Source organism: Plasmopara halstedii (genome assembly GCF_900000015.1).
Source record: "Plasmopara halstedii genome assembly, contig: Scaffold_1594, whole genome shotgun sequence".
In the NCBI taxonomy this organism is placed as follows: Eukaryota; Oomycota; class Peronosporomycetes; order Peronosporales; family Peronosporaceae; genus Plasmopara; species Plasmopara halstedii.
The window spans coordinates 47,898-69,356 of NW_020188505.1; the positions used below are offsets into that span (position 1 = coordinate 47,898).

Consider the following 21,459-nt stretch of genomic DNA (forward strand, 5'->3'; position numbering starts at 1 on the left):
CGGAATAATAGAACACAATATATCACTCTTAAAAACAACTAAAAGCAAAAGTACTATAGTACTTGAGAGACTCTCTATACAGCTCCCTATGGATTTTTGGTATAGCATTTGAACAGGCAGAAATAGCAAGAGCTGAAATGCGAAAACACTTGCTCGTTTGTATGCTAAAAATGTTTAGATTGGATTAATCATAGTTATCATTAAATTGTAGTAATATTACAATATATTTATTGATGTCAATGTTTTTTTGGAGTCACATTATTTACGCAATCTAGATACGTATGTTAATATTTTGTTTTTCTTATGTCACAGATGAGGCAATTAATCCCAGCATACATTTGGGTGAAATCAACAGCTCTTAATGGAAAGAAGAAATGTCCTTAAATGAACGACTACCAAGTCCTTTGTGCATACCTAAGGTAGTGCGCGACTTGTTATGGACCGTTTCAAGTCCACACATACTAAGTTGTGATCGCTTTCCCGTTCTACCTGCGGAATTTGGAGTTGAAGCTCTGAAATTGGATGTGGTCATTGACTGGCTGAACGCCCTAGTTAGTGATCCTGCCCCAATTTTGGCTTTTCTGCAAGGTAAACTCTTTAATTTATATAGGCGGTGACATCACTAACAAGATTTCTTGTCTCTAGACTCAATCTCGACCAGTCAATCGTTAGCTCTGGGCGTCTACTTTTCAAAGCTGCTCGAGTTCTGGCTCCGTTTCTGTCCCCATATCACAATTGAAAAGTTAGAAATCGGCAAACAAATTGTGTCTTCCACAAATAGAACGGTGGGTCAATTAAAATTTCTCTTTCGGTGCACTTTTCCTTATGGAACGGACATCTCTAGAGAACCTCATGATTTTCACGTCGAGTCCTCAATCAAATTTTTTTTACTCAATACAACAAACAACATTATCAAAGATAAACTTTGTGATCTTGGGAAAAAATCAAACGACCACAACAATTTCGTTTCTCTCGAGCACTATGTTGGTCCGCATTTAGGAGAAAATTTGGCTTGGCGAGTCCAAGAGGTGGATCGAAAGCTAGCGATGCGTCGAGGTGACAGTGTGCATGCTTGGCTGAAAGAAAATTACAGTGACAGTGTGGAATCGCATATTGTTTTACGAGGATATCTGTTTGAGCCACTTAGCACCTTGATCTCGACAGCGGCAACGTCTATGGACCACGATTGGTTTTTACATCGTAATCATACACCAATGACTCCAGAAAAAGAAGAGTTGAAGAGTGTGTTGAATCCATGCATCGCAATAAATCATTTACGAGGATGGTGGACCACCGACATGGAAACAGACTTGCCTGCAAAATTGAGAGCGAACCCGTCAAGGCTCGGCGAGAGTCGATTCGTAATCCTTCCTAAATTACATTGGCTAGCTCCTGTTGTTGCTGTGAAGAGCGAAAATATAGAAAAGATTGTTGTGCATGGTGATGAAACATTAAACTTAGCAGATGTTAATGCACTTCAACTGGACCAATTAATCACCTTTGTCAGAAATCATTTTCGAAAAGATGAGTTTGGTAAGTCAAGTCCAGTAGCGATGCCGTTGCTGGTGGCTGAAATAGTGCAATTCCCGGAATATGTTGGTGATGATAAAACTGTGTACTGGCACGAGCTATCCCGAGGCTTTATTCTTGACTCTACGCGCTGGGATCCATCACCTTTGAGCCAGGAGCCTGTTCGCTATAGACGAACGCGTCAACAAAATGCCGCTACTGGGATTGGAGATCGCGAGTATGAAATTCGCCAAAATGACTGTGTTGAAGAAGGCTTTATCAAGCCGGACGTTGATGATACCTTAGTAGAGGACAAAAGACATCAATTTACTGATCCTACAACTATGGGCCCACGCGAACTTTGTCACGAGCTAGTGTCAGTCTTAAGCGCAAAAAATGCTTGCTTTTCTCACGCTGAGCTTAAAAGATCGACTGCGGAATATTTTCTGTGGCGACAAACAAGTTGCAATGATGGGGCCTCTGACTATTGTGAGGATAGAACGGCGTATCTTCGAGCTTGTTTTAAATCTCTCATTTTTGAAGCCAATGATGGTGATGAATCGAGGCAAGCCCGGCGGGTTGGCTATTTGCTTGTTGATGTCTTTAATGAAGTAAGTTGTGAGTCTAGCTCAAATAAACCATACACATTTTTATTACAAGAATGCAATGAATGGACGACAATGCTTGCGAAAGTAGCGAATGATTCCGATCGATGGGAGTTTCTCAATCTCATCTTACGTGCAATCGACTTGACTTTGGAATCAGACGTTGTCGTACGATGGATAGCATCCAAAAAGAGCGACATACTTACTCTTCTTGACAAGCTACTTGCTGCTCAAAATATTCGGTGGAATGCCATTGTGGTTGAAATGGTTCGTGTCTTTCATATCGGTGAGCTACTGCCAGGTCATCGGACGCTACATATCACTGAAGATGCTAAGACGATTAGATTAATTTTTGACAAGTTTGTGGGGCAGCACGACTGGCAAAATGCAGAACGACTTGTCACTGTGGTGCCGGATCACGATATGGTACAAAGACTTTTCAAGCATATGTCACTTTTAAACATGACGAAAGCTCTAAAGCGATTACAGCAAATTGCTGCTACTTTTTCGAATTCACAAAACGCTGACTTCACATCGATAGAACAAAACTGTGACCTTTCATCAGCTGATAAGTTTCTTTTGATGCATCCAATCGACCACACCAGGAATCGATCTTATCAGAAGAACCAATCGAACATTGAGTGGAAATACGTCGATTGTGCCGAGGACATACAAGAAGTGGTTCGACGCTTGAAGGAACAAGAGTTAAGTATTCTAATTGCCGAGGAATCGTGCGATCAACAAACAGTTGTTCGAAATATTCTTGTTGCAATTGACTGTGAATGGCGACCACAGTTTTTAACTAAAGCCTGTGATGATCTAAATGATCGATTTTTCGAAGATCAGGAAGGTTTAAGCCTGTATCAGCTCGCGGTCGGAAATATCATCTTTGTTATTGATGTTCAAGTTTTAGGATTGGCTGCAGCAGAGCCATTGAGTTTCATCTGGAGACCTTCATCTCGTCTGATGCTGATCGGATTTTGTGTCTCCAGTGATATATTGAAAATCAAGAACTCTTTTCCACATCTTAGCGCACTTTTCGATAACCCAAACAGCGAGATTAGCTCCCGATCCAACTATTCAGTTCTAGAGCTACGAAATCTTGCTTTATCTCGGCACATTCCCGCAAAACATTGGGGCCTGTCACAATTGCACCATGCGTGCTTGGGGGAACAGCTTGACAAAGAGCAACAATGCTCTGACTGGGGTTCCCGCCCTTTGTCGACCAGTCAGATTGAATATGCAGCGAAAGACGCTTTTGCCGTTCAACGCCTGTCATGGCATCTTCTTGCTGACATAGAATTTGAAAAAACGACTTGCTCGATAGGTGATGATGTCCGAGAATTTTTAATTAATCACGATGGTAATCGAAACGCTTTAAATTCGTGGACAATGGCTACTGAGTTGCAACCTCTTGGAAAGCAACAAGTTGAGTTGGCATTACAAGCACACGGAATAAATGCTCGAATTTTCAGATTTGATAAGGAGGTTCATGAAGGGCTGGTCGTGAAAAGTATCGCAATGATTGTACGGAAGGAGAAATTGGCACACACATCGAAGAAATTCATGTACGTTGTGGTCGTTTTACCGCTAAATCGATCCATCGATATACAGGCTTTAGCAACTTTGCTGGAAGCAGACACGAAGGAAATTTCGTTGGCAGATCAAGTGGTGCGTTAAAAATCTAAAAACAACAAAAAACATAATACTGACTTATGTTTTTCATGTGTAGACGCTCGTACGAGTGTTTGGCTACTCTCGTGGATGTTTAGGACCAATTGGTCTGCGAGCGCAGCAGGCCACACAAATCGTTCTTGATAGTTCTCTTCAGAACGAAAAATATCTTCTCTGTGGTGCCGGGGCCACTGACGAGGTCTATGCAATCTGTCCAGCTGTGCTTATTAGAGTAGTGAACGCATTGGTCGCTTGTGTTGTGTCCACATAGAGATATTTCAGCCATTTTCCCGATCCAAATATTTGAATATGCTGCAAAAAGCAAGGATATTTCTTTTTGGGAAAATAAAACAAAAATCTATCCGATAAACAGAATGATAAAAACAATATAGCAGGAGTTTGAAAAATAAAAAAAATATTCCCAAGTGTACACTACTTTGAGTATTGTTATTTATATATAACAAACACATGTATAAATATTTGTGAAGTCAAAGAATCCATTCGAGAGAAAGTGACAAATTGATACATCGTCATCAAAAATCTCTAACATGAAAGAAATTTGCGAGACAACCATCAAAATTACGCTTCATCACAGTTTTGCTGTAATAACCACATTTTTGCAAACACCGTATCTACGAATCTATTTAAGTGGTTGCCTGTTGTGACGGAATACGACTCTTTTAGGTTTTCCACGCTTCTTCAAGATTTGGAAAGGCTTGCAATCACATGCTGATAATTTGTAAGTGGAAGAATAGTTCCACTTGAATGTTCGCTATATGCTGCTGCAAATGTTGATGTCTTTCATGTAGGGTAATAATATCCTCCACCAAACTTGAATTTTATCAGCATGTTTCATCGATGAGTGCATGAGCACATGAAGCAGCGATGCCTTTTAAAACTCCACACGAACAAGTAACATTGATCTCAGTAAATTTACTGTAAAGCGCACAACGACTTATCTTCCCCATTGCGACCGAGACAACACAACTTGACGATGAATTTGCAATCACTCTGCAATGTAACGGGGTTACACGTAACCTTGTATGAAAGGGTTGGTTACACAAGATGGTGTGACCGTACATAGATGTGGATTACACATACTGGTGTCATCACACAATGATGTGGCTGCAACGTAACAAGGAGCCACTACGTGGCAGGACTGCCAGTAGTAATGCATATTTGTAACGGGGTTACACGTACCCCGGTAACAGGGGGTGTGTGTCACACGAGATGTGCATGGTGTGACTGCACCCAAACAAGAATACGGTGTGTGGCTAGGTAGCCAGTAGTTATGCATGTATTTGGATTTTACTAAATATCATTAGTATATTTAGAAAAATCTAAACTTTTAAATCAGGAGAAAAAATAAACAAAAATCAGTTTTGAAGTTAAACCGATGAGTCAATTAGCCTTAAGAAGGCAAAAATTATTCTTGGAGTAAGCGGATTGCGATCCGCTTACTTATACTTGGTTCTTGTAAAGAACGAAAGGTCGGTGACCTAAAGTACACTTCCTCAAGCGCTTAGCTACGGCAGCCCCGCTGCAATATTGATTAGGTTCTAATATATTATCTAGGTATTACCTTATAAATTTTGAAAACTAAGGCTCAAAATATTGCGCCTCTGCTGCAGCTAAAACAATTCGTACAGTTTTAACTTTGAACAGAAAAGCGTCTTTACCTTGGCTAAGGGGATTAAGTATTTGGAGGTAGCAGATTGCGATCCGCTTGACTTGTACTAGTTTCTTACAGAACGAAAAGTCGGTGACCTTAATCTAGCTTTTTCTAAGCAAAGAGCTACGGCATCCCCGCAGCATGCATCTTCCATCCATGCCAATATTTTGTTTACCTTGAACGATGCATACTGGGTTAATACACCCCCAGTTGAGCACTTTGTATTATGTGGTCTACATGGTTTTCGATTGCCATGAAACAATCAATAATTGGTAGAGCACGGATGCGAAACACTAGATTAAAGCAACAACCGCTTGTATGATATCGTCTTTGTTGGTACATTCTTTTTGATCAAGCAACAAGCACCGTATATCAGGGTCACTTTCCATTACAGCCTACCCAGACGTAGAGGTTTTAGCACCACCATACCAGCAATTGATGACACAAATAGTGAGTGTATGTACATTTAAGCGTTCAGCAAATAGGTCAATCGGGTGATGATGGACTGTCAATCAATTATCCTACCAGTGAAAGGCAATAAGGTTTATCCTATTTGCTCGGTGGTTTAGGGTTAATCGATCCCTGGCTCATGCGGTTTGTAGCGTGGTCTGAGACCCTGGTTCGATACCCATAGGATCCGAAACAAGGAGGTGACTAAAGTGGACGAGCATTCGCACCCTTGTGGTATGACCGCCCTATTAATCCCACCAAATGGGTGTGTGATAGTTGAATGGGAGGCCCCACTGAACGAAAATGCCCATAGTGTAATGAAGGGTACGGTACCCGGTCTCAAAATGGGTCGGATAGCTACAATCATCCCGCGCTAGAGAAAGCTTATGTGGGTTCCGATAAATCTCTCTGTGGTTTAGGGTTCCACAGCCCAGACATTCCATAAATGGCTTATTTAATTGCGAGATATACACATGTACATAACTATACTTGAGGAACCACTTCGGTTGTCAGCCGTAAAAATTGTAACATAACTATGCTTGAAGTAGTAACACTTGGTATATTTCTTTTCAAATATCTGGTATATTATTTTATTTTTCTGTTTTCTGTTTATCTGGTAGACTTCTTTTATTTTCCCTAATTGTATTAAGGCAGCGATGTCACTCAGTCGGGTAGCTTTAGAGAAATCCATTTCAATCGTAGTATACAATGGACTGGTTGAAGAAGAAGAAGGAGGAGGCACAGCAGGCAGCTTCCAAAATGACGAACAAGCGGACTGCATTTCGCGGCGAAGGCAACGTGCTAGGTGGTGGAGATGCCTCTTCCGCTTCACTTCCAAAAGCCGCTGCTTCCCAAAGCCCATCTATCAAGGTATGACGACCCATCACTTTGTAACAAGTCAAAATCACTTCTTATGGTGTTGGAGATAGCTACCATTCATGAGCCAGAAACCACCTATTCTTTCCGTCGACGATCAACAGAAGCGGCGAGAGTTGCAGGTGCGATAATGGGTGGTCATTTTTAAGTATGCGAAATAGACTCACTTGATGCTTTTTCAGGCACAGGCGCTTGAGCAACGTGGTAATGCTTGGGAAAAGCGCGTGGCTGCCGCACGTAAGGCTAGACTGCAGCAGGAAGACGAGCAAGAGAATAAATTCCAGTACGCGGAGCCTTCCGTTCCTGCTCCGTCCGGCCCATCGCCTCAAATGCTTTCCAACGAACAAGTCAAAGCACGAGAATTGCAAACGGTGCAGCAGCAGATGGGCTTCAATCCTTATGCAGCAACGTTTGCTTCCTCAACACAGGCAGTGTCAGCAATGAATGCAATCGGTGGGGATTTACCTCCTATGACGGCGAGTAGTAGTGTCGTACCACCTCCGATCCCATTTCCCGCAATCCCACAGGTGACAGCACCTGAAGACACTTTATCAACCTTGGAGAACGGTGCGGTTTACGTGCTGTTGCGGCAAGACCCACAGCGGGCTATCACGGCGTCGGAAACGCTAATTAAGATACTGAACAACGTTATTCAAACCCCAGAGGTTGTGGAAGCTCATCATTCGATATCGAAAATTTCTAATTTTTCTTTTGCAGGAGGAAAAATTTCGAAGAATTCGGTTGTCAAATGCAGCCATCCAGACAAAGCTTGTGTCTGTGCCAGGAGCTGTTGATATTCTCGAAGAAGCAGGGTTTACAAAGGTCGTACTGGAGGGTGAAAGTTATTTAATGCTGCCTGCAGATGCGTTCCAGGCTCAGCGTATTCAGGCAGCTATTGATCGCACGGAGGTTGCATTAATTCAACTTCAGCATGATTCCTCGTAGAGTAATAAACATATATATAGTGATGGTTGGCTGAACCAAAACAATGGGTTACGGTCGTTGTCATATTTATTTATCGCATGCAAGCTGCGAAGTGTGGTTTATACATTGATAAAAGTCAAGATACAAGTTGGTACAATCAAATTCGTATGAAAGATACCTGTTAAGGTCAAGAAAACAGACGTTCAAGCTTCTTAGACTACTGTTGCTATCATTGTGGTAAGCATTACGATGATTGTAAATGTTGAAAGTGTTGGGATACTGGAACTTTTACTTGTAGGTGTCATTGGTGGCAAGTGGGAATGTGGATTCACTTGGGAGTCCGCTCGTAACTGAATGAATTTCAAATTATCGGCAACCGATCCTGATACAGGAGAGTCAACGTCACCGACTGTCGGATCGTACGTCAATCCTGACGAGGACTGTGAATCAGCATCACCAACCATGGGTCCACATCCTGACCCTGATGCACTCAATGATCCAATATCGCTATTTAGGTCTGACTTTTGTGCACATTTTTGCTCTAGAGGATCGATGATTTCCGCGTAAAGTCGATACATTCGTTGGGGACCGCTCGCTTCAAATCATTGATGGCCTGCATGCACGCTTTGCTGTTACACAATGCTGTGATCTGTGTATCAGTCACTGCCAAGGTAGAGGCAGGATCGTACTCGGAGTCATTGCGACACAACTTAACATTCGTATTCGCCAGGAGCTTCGATAACGCTGACATTTCGCAGGGAACCGCAGCTATGTTAGTGAGTTCAGCCATGGCAATTAAAACTGAAATTGCCACGGTTGCGAACATCTCGAAGTTTCTTGATAAAAACAAAATCAACCACACGCAGGGAGGGAAAAAGTAGAGTGAAGTTGAATAAATCTTCAAATGGATGACTTGAGCAAATCAGATCCAAATGAGCCTCAACAACGTTGGAACAATCACATGGGAAAGTGAGCTGAGAAGTTCTTTGCACGGTTACAGAAGCAGGTCTAAACTGTAAATGCGATCGGTATGTCGTATTTTCAATCATGTTGGCTTCCACGTGATGGATTCAGCGCAATTTTTGAATCGGTGTTGTATCAACCGCCTTGTCGCTAGAGTGCAGTAACAGGTTTCACCGAGAAACGACAAATAGATCAGTTTGTCTAGTAATTTTCATACGTACAATATCTGGACTCATTACTTTTGTAATGTGACCTCGATTCGAAGGTTCGAACTCTTCAAAATTTCGCACTTTACATTTACATGTAGCACTGTGCTGAGGACAAAATGGCTATTTACTCTCGTTGCCTTACCTCGTCAGTCTGCAAATTGGTGTATTACTTCATTGTTAAAGAAGTGTAACTAGTTACTTATTAGGAAATGCTGTCCAGCGGCGTTTGACGCCTACTTGCTACATCTTGCGTTCTCGCTAGCTTCGTCATAGACTCAGCGAAATCCGTACCTCACATTATATTAATGTATTACGTGATTTTGGCTCCGATGTATTACTTCTGGATGGTCTAGCTCTCAGCGAACGACGTTCAGTCTCAATGATATGTGAAATTGTGTCCATCCCTTTCGGATGTTAAATTATGACGACAGCCCCACCCGCAAAACCCGGATCGATTTCATATCGTATTCATAGGATTTTGAGAGCTTGCAAACCATTTAGTACGGGCTGCGGAGGATGCACGGTGTTATTTTGTACAATAACAATGAATGAAGTCAACTTGCTCCAGCACCGCGGTGGTACTTTCGAATATCTATCATCATTATAGTCTAGCAGTCTTTCAATCTGATAATCTTTTTGTGGATGGTTTTAAAAAAATTTGCTAAAACTTGTTTGTCAACAATCTGCCAAACGCGATTCTATTTAAGATACAATAGCTACCGACAAGCCATGTTTACAATACCGGGGAGCAGATTGCACACTTTTGTGAAAATGTAATTATGCAGAACTACCGATGTATCGGTTTGTTGGAATATGATGAAGTTTTTGGTAAAAAAAAAATAAGTAATAAAAAAATACAAACTAAAAAATAAAACTAAAAACCATGAAACTTGATTAAAAAATGAGAATTGATCAAATTGAGGCATAAATTTATTTTAAAAATTTATTCTTAAACATCCGTTGTATAAATGGACTGTTAGCAGCACATCATGCGGTTAAGATCATTATATTATCCAATAAACTTATCAAGTAACAAATCGCCCACGCTTTGAAAAGCATTCTTATACAGGCAAACATTCCATCACAACACGGCTCTTAATACAACAAATCGAAGCTCGAAAACAGTTGGTATGAGCTGGTTTAATAGGTAATCTGAAGCGCAAGGATCACATAGCTGGTTAGTCACCGATAGGATAGGTTAGGTTGAGTAATGTAGCTTGTTGCCATATTTACGGTATTCCAAGCAAGCGTATGTAAACGCCTGATAAGACTCGCTCCGCACCACAACTGTGTTTACTGCAAAGCAACATGAGCGAACTAAGCTATTTGAAGCTTGTGATTTTGTGCGAGGCGCAGAAGGTAAATTTTAAGTGTATGTATCCACTTGAATCTGATTTTGAATTTAGCTAAAAAAAAAAAATCAAATAAAATGTTGTGACAAACATCTGACGAAACTCATGTTTAAATATTAAGCTTGTCCTTTGGATGATTACAATCGGCTTTGAGCCTCAGCAGCGGTATAGATGGCCATGGCACTGGCGTACAACGCATCCAAAGCGTCCGAACAGCGGTCATTTTGCTCGGCACGGAGATATGTAGGCAACATGCGATGCGGCGTGCGATTCTCGCCTGAAATGCGCTTATCCTGGTATATGGAGCGCTGACCGTGCATCACAAGTTGCATTGACTCGTTAACCAAGTTACCCGCCTGTAAAATGAGACTATGATCGTATGCGAAGTAATCTGGGTATTCCTTACTAAAATACCGCAACATATTACGCGCATACGAAGCTTCGAGTATGTCGCTTAAGCTTTCGCGTCGGTCCACAGGTAGCATGTAATGTGCCTTGCGGTTTTCCCCTGACATGCGCGTGGACTCATATATTGTGGTACGGCTGCACGCTAGCCTAAGCAATGATGTATCAATGTCCGAGCTGTGTTGCACATAACTTGTTGTTGTGAGAGACATAACGGTAGCCGAGACTTGAGCTTTAAAACGCAAAACGCGGAATCTACTAAGCTTGAAGAGCTCCCGTTTCGGTCATAGGTTCAACGTTGAAGATTCAATTTAATACATTTTGGTGAAGTTGCGCGCGTCATCTGTCCAGCTTTACGTTACTTCAACATGAATACAGAACAAAGATGCGGCGATTTTACTCAACCTTTTAGATAGAATACATCGGTTAGGACAATTATTTAGAGCCACAGTCAAAGCAACCTACAGAAATTATTAAAGACTCAACTAAATTACAAATTCTAAATTATATTAGCTTACATCAAGCTGTTTTCTGTGCTTACCGCTCTGTTTTTCTTGAATGCTTTTACTCCCTCCAATATCGTGCTGCTTGCACAAATACTCTCGTCCCACCGTTCTCGACCATCATTGCAGCAAGCAGATTACCAACTTTTGTGGTACGAGAAAGTTTAGCTTCTGATCGCCTTTTCGATCTCAAGATTAACATTCGTGGACTCTCGAACCACTTCATTTGGGCAGTGTGTAATCTTTTCCTTAGGCAAATTTTTGAAAAGCAGATTTGAAGTTGCTTATATCTTCTCGAAGTTGCTTGAATAATAGCATAAGTTGCGAATAAAAGTGCACATATTCTGACACAATAATGACACCCTGCGCCGCTATCGGAGATCAGAAGCAGCAATTCAATGTGTCTCTTGTGGGTCTCTTTATATCGTCCGTGTGCCTGAAATTGCTTCTTGTACCATCTTACAGAAGCACTGACTTTGAAGTGCATCGAAACTGGATGAGTCTTACGCACAAGTTGCCACGTCATATGTGGTACCATGAAAGCACAAGTGAATGGACTTTGGACTATCCACCCTTCTTCGCCTACTTTGAATACGCGCTAAGCTATGCGGCATCAATTGTTGATGATTCCATGTTGGTGCTTAGCTCTACGCCTGTGTTTTCGCCCTCAATTCTGCTCTTTCAACGACTCAGCGTCATCATATCGGATGTTGTGTTGTTCTATGCATTAAACGCCTATTGCTCATCCTTGCCTACTCTAACCACCTCAGAGTGGGCATTTTCAAAGCGGCTAGCGATTATGCTCATTACTGTATTCGACGCCGGATTGCTATACGTGGACCATATTCACTTTCAGTATAATGGGATGCTACTTGGTCTGCTGATCTTATCAACTACCAAATTAAGACTGCATCAGGATCTCCAGGGAGCCTTTCTGTACGCTGTTTTACTCATGTTCAAGCACATTTATTTGTATGCAGCGCCTCTCTATTTCATCTACTTACTGGGGCACTATTGCTACGTAAGAAGACTTGAACCCGCGGCATCTCATAGCGATGATCATATCAGGAATAAGAATAAATTGCTTGAGACAAGGTCAAGCTCCAGGATACGGGATTTACGTGAGAGCAATGCCAACTTTTCAATCTGGAATTTTTTAAAGCTCGGAGTCCTAGTTTTTCTAGTGTTCGCCGTTGCGTTTGGAAGTATTTTGTGGAACCATGAAGACAAGATCGCCGGAATGAAGCAGATTTTGTCACGACTTTTTCCAGTGCAACGGGGGTTGTGTCATGCGTATTGGGCGCCAAATGTATGGGCGCTATATGCGATGCTAGACAAAGTGCTGGTTATTCTCGGATGTCCTGCTTCTACTGAAGGCATTGCACTCATGAGTGGGGGACTTGTACAGGAAGCAAGCTTCGCGGTGCTGCCTGCAATATCTCCGCTAGTGTGTGCTGTGCTGACATTTGCATTGATGACTCCAGTGCTAAGGAGCATTTGGAGATACCCGGACTCGTCGTTATTTACGAGTGCACTTGCTTATTGTATGCTGTGTTCGTTCCTACTTGGTTATCACGTGCACGAAAAGGCTATTCTTCAAGTGACTTTGCCTCTTGCTCTCATGGCTACCGAAAATGTTGCCAACATGCGCTTGTATAGGTTTGCCTCTGGGGTTGCAACTATTTCGCTCTTTCCACTATTATTCACTCCAGCAGAACAAGTGTCTAAGGTTCTACTGGGTGCTTGTCATGCTTTATTGGCTAAGGTCGTTCTTGTACCGTCTCTCAAGCTTTCACTTAAGGAACTCCAAATCAAGAACACTATTGTAAGGATGTCTCAATTTGAGCGACTTTTCTTGACCGGACTAGCTGGTATAACTTTGTTAGCAGGTTTGTTTCCGTACATCCCACGCTTCGGTGTTCGATACCCGTTTCTTCCTCTGATGATGATTTCAGTGGGATGTGCCATTGGTAATCTTTACGTGTGGGGCTTTGCCTTAACGCAACACTTTCGTAAAGTTGACGCAGTGCTTGATCGCAGAAGCTCAGATAAGCAATAGCTTAGTGGCTAAGTAAAAAAATATATTTTTCTCACATTCGATTATCATGCCTAGCCTAATAAAGCTGAGTACACCACGCTCTACGACAACTTGCCTAGCTGCTGTTTCTTCGAAATTGAATTCATTGCATGAAAAACGCCAGAGTCTACAAGACCGAGAATAGTGAATACACCACCAATCACTGCACAAAGGTGAGTGATGAAGTGGTAGAACGGAACATTGTCCGACGAAATCTGCACCACCAATGGCGAAATATCAAATCTAAAAAACGCAGAAGGCGTTTTGTCCTGGTATTGCGTTGTAGTAGCCGAAAATTCGTACGATCGCTGCTGCAAGTGCGTCCTTCGGCTGTTGTCATGGTTATCGAATCCAACAACCTAAACCAAGCAAACTATTTAATTTGGTAAACCTTTATACTTAAACAAACAAATCCACTTACGTTGAGAAAATGTTCGATGGTGACGTTATCAGATTCGATGTAAAAAGTCTTGTTATCCAAAGGATAACGATTCGACGGAGCCGCGACCTTATTGCTGCCACCGATTAGCAGATTCTCTGTTTGCCGCACTTGGCCGAAGGAGAAATGATTAACCACGTGCGAAACATCCATTGCCTGCGCGTTAAACGATACATCGTTGGACCGCGCTGTAAACGCAACTACTCCAGGAACACGGTTGACACTAATACTCCCCGAAATTTCACACCCCTCCATCGCTCCAGTCGGTATCGAAGTGGGTGGACGGCGCTTTTTAAAGTCAATACTGTCTAAATTCTTTCCATCCACCTTAACCGGCAATGGAAGCCCGAGACGGTCGTCATTAACGTTCACTTCTTCAGCAAAATCGGCATTTGGCTCTAAACGACGGAAGAATAAATCCAAAAACTGTAGTAGGTGTTCGGTCTTGCGAGGTCCGTTGTACATATAACGCGTGGACGTGCTTCCGTACATATAAATCAACATAGTCGGAAATCCACGGACATGTGATCGACGACAAAGCCAAACAGCATCCGGGTCTTCACAATTTACTGAGGCCATGCGCACCATCTCACTATACTCTGGGTGATCAGGCAGCTGAGCCGCCGCGCGTTCCCATTCGGGATTAAGCTGATGACAGAATGGACACCATGGAGCGTAAAAATTGACTAGTACGAGCTCGTACTTGGCCATAAAGTCGTCAAAATTTTTAGCGGTTAGCGGTGTCGAGTAGTGGACCTTGGCGCCTTGAGTGTCTCGATGCACACCTCCCCAGACAGGAATACCCTTTTTGTGGTTGTCAATGATAATCTCATTAAGTCGCTGTATTTTATTGGTTGAGGTATCGGCCGCAAGCTGAAAATGGCGAATATGGCGTGTAAGGTTCGTGAAGCGCTGGCCCATATGGTCCTCGAGGTCCACGCTTGCCACAGCGCATGGTACGTTAAGTAAACTCACATTAAAATTGACGCGCAGTCGGTCTTCCTGGTGCTCATCCATCACAACGGTGGTCTTTACACTTTGATATTGATATGCATTCCAATGATTAAGCAGCAGGAGACCCATAGCAGCAAAAGATAGTAGCGAGAAAAAGCTGCCCGAGTACGTGTGCACCTTCAGATCTTCGGGCACATGTCTGGTACCAGAAGAAATAGTAAGATGCAGCAGGTGTATAAGACTTGTATCTACATAGAAGGAAGAGAAGACGCACCTGAAGAAGTCAAGCTTCGGCATTTTAGTGCCACGTAATCTAAAACAATGCCAACTTTAAAGGTAAAAAGCAATGGGATTATAAATACACAATTAGCTAACTGATTCCTATTGCTAATCCTCTTTTAAGATAGTGCACAACTTCCACGTAGGACAGCCTATATCAATGAGAACATGCAATCGACACTCAAATATTCTGAACTTTTATTAAACATACATTAAATGTGCATGATGCTGGCAGCCACAGATTAATGTATTGACTTCCAGCATGGTTTACGGCTTGGAATCTCAACAGCTCAATTCAATAGCTCCTCGTTTATTATTCGTCAGAGTACATGTCCTTGCATTTTTCTTGCGTAAGCTGCGGATTCAGACAAACCGCAACATCAAACAAGCACAAGTTCGCGTGAAGCTGTCCGTTTGAATCACAAACTGGCACATACTCGCGAGTGCATTGTATAGTGCAATCTCTCTCGGCATCATCCTGAAACTGTCTAAGTCCAGACAATGCACCGGCAAGCTGGAGTAGCGTAGCCATTAGAATAACCACTAATGTGTTGACGATCATTTTCTGACGCTTGCTTGTATTCCGTGGGCGGCTAAATTGGATATGAAATTTGACCAGCCTGATGTGATGGACTTTTTTAGGCGTATTTTTTCTTGAGGATGGTGTTCTTATGTGTATGAAATATGTACTGTATCTGCTATAAATAACTTTTTCCAAACTTGCCGTCTGGTCCGATCAGAACGCAACTTGGAGTAGCGGTAGGACAAATCAGTCTTATATATAATTTGTAGGACCTCTGGCAATTGGCACAGTAGGCCGGGCACAGCTGCAATAAATTGAATCGCACAGCATAATATTTGTTTTGGGATATTCTGATTGACAAGTACAAGTTTAGCGGCTAACTCCAAGACTAATTATTCTTCCGTTTAGAATTCCTAAATATGTATAGTAAATCCAAATACATGTTCGGTACTTCCAACGGCAGTTACTCAGGGAGGACAAAATGGAAGGTTTTCTATTACCAGGGCTAAAGACGTTTCCGGTGCTTGATGACTTTGTTGAACGCTTTCCAGGTATCACAAATGTGCGCGATCCTGCATAAAATTAAACTTTTTCAAAATGATATGCAATTTTGGGCGGGTATAGATTTTGAAAGGTTATTGGGGAAGCTGTTCAGCCACGTGTCATTTCCCAATTTTCCGACGCCTGCACAAGCGACCCCGGCACCTCACCACGGCCTCAAATCACCCCGCCGCCTCCCAGACCCACTCATCCCAAGCCTCCTTCGCCGCCCGAAGTTGGGTTTTACTTTGCGGACTGTATGTTTCCGGCTGCACCCGAAAGGGGGACGGGGGGCTGAGCCCTGAGTAAAGCTAGACTGATGGTCCGGTTAAGGGCAGTGAGGGATAAGTGATGGCGTCTGGTGGAGGCGGAGCGACGCACCCAAACAGGACTAGCACAACCGTCTAGCCGCCTTGATAAGGTGTTTAGCCGCGGCGAGAACACGGACTGCGACAAGAACGGCTCCAAGCTTCTCAGGTATGTCCAATTTGACGATTTGCAAGCAATGGATCGAATGATTCAAGAAGAGCAGCAGCCGATATTCTTTATTTCAAGCGTTTCTTTTGCATCCTGTACATGTCCTATAATTCATTTATTGCGCTCGACACCATTGAATAAACATTTTATAAAGGAGTACAAGTGTATCAAAGAAATACAAATGCTGCCTTTAAAACACCGTTACAGCGGACGTTTCAGGGGCGTGTTAATTAGCTCGTCTTGAAGTACAACGAGTTATGGTGCATCAAGGTCGGATAATTTCGACACAATGGTAGGTGTATGTTAAATCTGTAGCTGTACATTTATTCTCTTTAGCTGATCCACAAACACTTTGGTGAGGAAAATTTATGAAGATGATGGGACTCCGTAAAGTAGAGCAGAGTGGTATAAGCAGACTGTCAGCCTCACGTCACGAAAAAAAATTGTTCAATATATATTCAATATAGTCAGACAAAAATTGTATTAGGCTACAAAGACTCTTTATGAATTATAGGTCACTTAAAAATTGAAGCTCGAACTAGACAAATAATTTTAGAGGGGTCACGGGGTGGATCTTACGAGCCGAGAACCTTCGTTTTATATGGGAGCTCGTCGAGTCAAATATCCCCCTGTGTCAGATGCACGGCGATCCTGTTGTAGTACTTGTAGTCAACCCGATTACCTTTTGAGCAGAATGTATCATCTAAAAGATCGAATGCGGGTAGTTTTTGCTCGTCTACCCCCCTGGACAATCGGGGACGCTTATTAAGATTACGTCTATCGTTAGCCCCGCCTCTGAATATTAACAAGCTTGAATGCGCGGCGCCGGGACACCTCCAAGTACGCCCCAGACGAGCATTAGAAGAAGCACCGATGGTAGCCACCGTAAGTTACTAAAATCAGACATCCGATCCTATGATCGGTCAAAGAATACTCTCCCTTTGGATTAATATAAACTGGATCAACCTTATATTCGCCGATGCTCCAGATGATTGAAAGCACGTACCTCCAGGCAAGACAGGCACACACAATAAAGAGCCTAAACGAGAAATCCTTCTGTAGAAGAGGCATATTTGATGTGAAATAGTTATAGCAACAGTCGTCGCAAGTGTCCGTACCACCAAACCAGGTCTGCCGCGCGCGTTTGGGTTTTCTTTTCACTTGTCACGGTAGGCAAAATTGTTGGACTAAGTCCGGAAGTTATTATAATAATCATCGCCGCGAAGGTGCCAAACTTCTTTCCGAAAGCTGATTATCTACCATTATCATGAGTAGTTTTTGAAAAGATGCAGCGAGAACCAAGACCTTCCAAATATCCCTACCGCTTTCAAGAACGTTGTGGGTGTTGCTATCAATGCATAGAATAGGTTTCCATTCGCAAGAGTCAGTTGCAGTGCAGATGATGGAAGCTATGCTAGTGTGCCAATGATGATGAATACCAATTATACAAAGGAGGGCGAAGAGATATATGTCTTGGCTGTTGAGCAGCTCGAAGGTAGTGGCAGGTGCTGCTTTTGTGGATGTCATCAACGTCTGCGCCTTGCGTGCCCTTTTGATCTCGAATGAGATGTACAAGGCCTGGGATTCGACGTAGGTCGTCTGACAAACCTTCTCGGCTAACGTTCCGTTCCATTACGCCACCCTGTGCTTACTGGTAAAAAATGACGTTTATTGTTCCTCGTGGAGGTCGAGAACCAGCTCTGAACGGGGCAAATATCTATAGGAGATGTTAAACTCACTATTTTTGGTCGTTCACATCACCTTTCCAGAATTGTATGACTATAGAAATTTCTTTTTACGATGTAACAATACTACCTAGCCAGCATTATGTCTGACGCAACCATCGTGTGGGGAAGTAAAGCTTCACGAAATTGTCGCGATAAATATTATATTTCTCCAGATAGATTGACCCTGGTAGCTCTTAATGATATTCTTTTCCTGCTAACGTCGTGCTCATCAGCCTAGAAGAACAGTCCCTGAGCAAATATATAAAGAATAGAAATGAAGCCCCTTAGGTATAACGGTGGATACCGGGGATGAGCTATGTTTATCATTTGTGTCATTTAAAACACTAATAGATCACTGAGTACAAGGAGTGGGGCAATCATTTTTAAGATCCTGCGGATTCTTTATCACCGCTTGATGGAAATATTCCCACTGCGGGTGTTGTCCTCGGATCGGGGGGTCACAGCATGAGATTGACTTGGTTTCCGAAGCCAGATTTCCGTTACACCTGACAATATACCTTGCCAGGAAATGTGTGTCATTATATCTTGTATCTTTAGTTTGAAGTATTAAGCAAATGCGGTGATAGTGAGCAGATCTCCCTTTTTAGCGTCGACGTTCTGTGGCTTAAATAACTGGTAAAACGTGTATTCTTATAATGATCTAAATGCAGCCACGATGTCGACTTAAGCACCTATTTCTGGCTCAGATTGCTACAGAACAGCTTGTCGGTTGCACTTTATTCAATATCATTGGCCTGTTTGATGAGTGTTATCAACGAAACAGCGATAATTCTGTCGCTGCGGTAACTTTTCAAGTGAAATGATTATAGAGCGGTTAGATATGCCTCATGGACTAGCACCATTAATTATCTTATGACGCAGGTGTCCAGATCATATTGCACCTAAGTATTAACATGAGTCAAAATATGTATTTGGCCGATGACGTGCTGAGCTCGGGGATGCAAATAACCGCTTCAATAAATTGGTTGCCAATATAGAAAAGTGTGTAATTGGCGCCGACGAGATCCTCTTTCTACGTTGCTTTATCGCGACGCATATCTTGTATGAAGCTCTCAAATAATAAAGGCATTCTTCGATTGACTAGTGCCTTTGTCGCAACGGGCTTTAAAATAGTGACTTGACCTGGTCAGCCACTTGCGCAAAGACATTACACGCCTCCGGACTAGTCTGCAATAAATAATGTCTTATATTGTTTAGTGTAGCTGAAGGGGCGACTTAAATACCGCTAAGGAATTCACAGTAAAGTTCTTTTTGGCTCTGACCAGTCTGAATAGCCCATTTCGCGTAATTTGTGATACTTTACAGACTGATCCTTAATCCAAGTAGATGATTATGGATATCACTGCGTCAATGCAATTTCTTTGATAGCTTAGGGCGGCAGCGACGAAATAGCCAAACAAAGATTTACTTGTAATGAAGTATGCCCTCATCAAATTTTGGTGCGTCTTCTTGGATCCATGATGTTTGTGATCTATACAGTTCATGCGTTGTTACATAACGATCGTCGTCACCACATCTTCAAAGAAAATAGCAAGATGAATTTCCGTTTCTACCAGTAACCATTGAGGTTAGGGGTTCATCGGGCCGAGTGGATGTGGACATTGATGCACCTTTCCGTTATCCCAACTCTGAAATGATGTACGTCACAATGGCGACGTCGGGAATTGATGGGATGATGCATTTAGTGTACAGCTCAAATGCAAATCGGTTTGCGTAGCTAGAAGGCTTATAAAAAGAGAATTGAGACAAGATGCCGCTTTATTAAAACGCTGGAATCAATTTCTGTTCAGCCCACTTTAGCGACAAATCTTAGTACAGCACTATCCCCATTGAGAATTCGCATGTGACGCTACGTCATGATGAGGACCTCAAGTATGAGGCGTATGATAGCTCTATAGATGGCCGTCTCAGAAGATAAACAGCATACTGCTAAGCGACTCTATGTATTAATACTCCAACATCATCAGTGGGAGCGCGTTTGTGCGAGCTTTTAAGAAGTTGTATTCTCGCTCCGTGCGTCGAGAACTTTAAAAAGCCTGCATGTTTTTTACAGAATGATGGCGTTCCGTAAATTTGGGGCTCCCTTCGATATTCCAAAATGCGCGCAGAATAGTCGGATCTAATCCGTTGCCGATTGTCTAAGAAAGATGGCTCATCTTAATGCTGCCAGGGTACAGTTTCTGGCGAGGGTACAGCAGAGCTGTTCTATGCCACGGTTTTTTTGCTAGCATCACTAGATGATCTTCATGATTTTAGATGGAGATCTGGTAGCAAAGTTTGGCAAATTGTGTAAAAGCTGTGAGGGATTATATTAAACATGTCAGCCGCTTACCACCCGCGATAGATGGTCAGGGTAAACATGCCTATCGCGTTCTAGAAGAGATCCTCCAATTATTTGAGCAAAGGGACCGCGGTTTTTTTGTATAGGTGCCCGATTCATTTTGAATAATGCAGTGCATGTTCTTACATGCTTCAATCTTTCAATTTTTACTAGACTGTCGATATATTCGAAGAGTCGACGTCGGGCCGGACTCACTCCGAAGCTAAATATGTGCTCTTACTCAATAATATTGAGCGCCTTGCGCCAAATGCGTGATATGCAGTGAAGAATTAGGTGAATGAAGCGCTCTTAGCCTTTCTGTCTGCAACTTTAAGACTAAGAAGCAACCATGCTACATCGGATGGTCTAAACCACAGCAAAATGAAATTGGTTCATAGCCTTACAATGTCGAATAGATTGCAAACACATCCTTTGATAACATGGGCTTGCCGAAACCACATTTCGATTCCGCCCTTACGAATCAGCTGGACGTGGACCCGGTCTTTCGGGAACGGATCAATGCTACTTTCAATCCTGTCGTCAGGACACATTGCAATAGAGCTCAACATGCTCTGAGCGGCTAATGGTTCCGCGAGCCACACAGCTCGAAGGCGTAGCTCATAAAGCACGACCAAAATCTTTTCTAGCCAAACGCTGCTGTTCCGAGAGTAGAGATGCCATCACGATCATGAGAGCTCACAATTCTCAGCCGCGACAGGGTCTTTCTCTGCCGGTAATGCTCGATGAACACGGAGTGGTCCGCTTTACGTGCAATGGTTGGTAGGTCGGCGAGTGTATCGTTGCTGCTCCCAGAAGCTGGTGAAGTAGAAAGACTACCCTCTGTTGGAGTTGACCCGATTAAATGAACAGTCGGCTTCAAACAGTGGTTACGAAACTACTTCCATAGGATAACATACATACAGTCACTTGCATATTTGTTCTCGTTCTAGCAGGTCCCTC

The 21,459-nt window shown here is 42.7% G+C and overlaps 7 protein-coding genes across 7 annotated transcripts; 4 read left to right on the forward strand and 3 right to left on the reverse strand.

Moving 5' to 3' along the window:
- Nucleotides 1-374: 374 nt before the first annotated feature.
- On the forward strand, nucleotides 375-4,059 carry PHALS_01790 (Predicted 3'-5' exonuclease; the record flags this gene model as incomplete). The annotated part of the gene is made up of 5 exons (XM_024716251.1): nucleotides 375-588; nucleotides 646-714; nucleotides 782-785; nucleotides 845-3,785; nucleotides 3,847-4,059. The coding sequence occupies 5 exons, from the start codon at nucleotides 375-377 to the stop codon at nucleotides 4,057-4,059; spliced, it is 3,441 nt and encodes a 1,146-aa protein (XP_024581868.1).
- Nucleotides 4,060-6,618: 2,559 nt separating this feature from the next.
- PHALS_01791 (Predicted ubiquitin regulatory protein) lies at nucleotides 6,619-7,731 on the forward strand (the record flags this gene model as incomplete). Its single annotated transcript, XM_024716252.1, has 4 exons — nucleotides 6,619-6,780; nucleotides 6,840-6,908; nucleotides 6,969-7,451; nucleotides 7,504-7,731. The coding sequence occupies 4 exons, from the start codon at nucleotides 6,619-6,621 to the stop codon at nucleotides 7,729-7,731; spliced, it is 942 nt and encodes a 313-aa protein (XP_024581869.1).
- Nucleotides 7,732-7,808: 77 nt separating this feature from the next.
- PHALS_01792 (uncharacterized protein) lies at nucleotides 7,809-8,452 on the forward strand (the record flags this gene model as incomplete). The annotated part of the gene is made up of 6 exons (XM_024716253.1): nucleotides 7,809-7,827; nucleotides 7,897-7,947; nucleotides 8,009-8,024; nucleotides 8,102-8,129; nucleotides 8,256-8,381; nucleotides 8,441-8,452. The coding sequence occupies 6 exons, from the start codon at nucleotides 7,809-7,811 to the stop codon at nucleotides 8,450-8,452; spliced, it is 252 nt and encodes an 83-aa protein (XP_024581870.1).
- Nucleotides 8,453-10,371: 1,919 nt separating this feature from the next.
- PHALS_01793 (uncharacterized protein) lies at nucleotides 10,372-10,851 on the reverse strand (the record flags this gene model as incomplete). Its single annotated transcript, XM_024716254.1, has 1 exon — nucleotides 10,372-10,851. One exon carries the CDS (start codon nucleotides 10,849-10,851, stop codon nucleotides 10,372-10,374), a length of 480 nt encoding a protein of 159 aa, XP_024581871.1.
- A 646-nt stretch (nucleotides 10,852-11,497) lies between these two features.
- PHALS_01794 (probable dolichyl pyrophosphate glc1man9 c2 alpha--glucosyltransferase) lies at nucleotides 11,498-13,201 on the forward strand (the record flags this gene model as incomplete). The annotated part of the gene is made up of 1 exon (XM_024716255.1): nucleotides 11,498-13,201. The coding sequence occupies one exon, from the start codon at nucleotides 11,498-11,500 to the stop codon at nucleotides 13,199-13,201; it is 1,704 nt and encodes a 567-aa protein (XP_024581872.1).
- Nucleotides 13,202-13,281: 80 nt separating this feature from the next.
- PHALS_01795 (protein pdi-like 5-4) lies at nucleotides 13,282-14,909 on the reverse strand (the record flags this gene model as incomplete). The annotated part of the gene is made up of 3 exons (XM_024716256.1): nucleotides 13,282-13,578; nucleotides 13,641-14,811; nucleotides 14,887-14,909. 3 exons carry the CDS (start codon nucleotides 14,907-14,909, stop codon nucleotides 13,282-13,284), a joined length of 1,491 nt encoding a protein of 496 aa, XP_024581873.1.
- Nucleotides 14,910-17,233: 2,324 nt separating this feature from the next.
- On the reverse strand, nucleotides 17,234-17,647 carry PHALS_01796 (uncharacterized protein; the record flags this gene model as incomplete). Its single annotated transcript, XM_024716258.1, has 3 exons — nucleotides 17,234-17,324; nucleotides 17,438-17,487; nucleotides 17,558-17,647. 3 exons carry the CDS (start codon nucleotides 17,645-17,647, stop codon nucleotides 17,234-17,236), a joined length of 231 nt encoding a protein of 76 aa, XP_024581874.1.
- Between the last annotated feature and the right edge of the window lie 3,812 nt (nucleotides 17,648-21,459).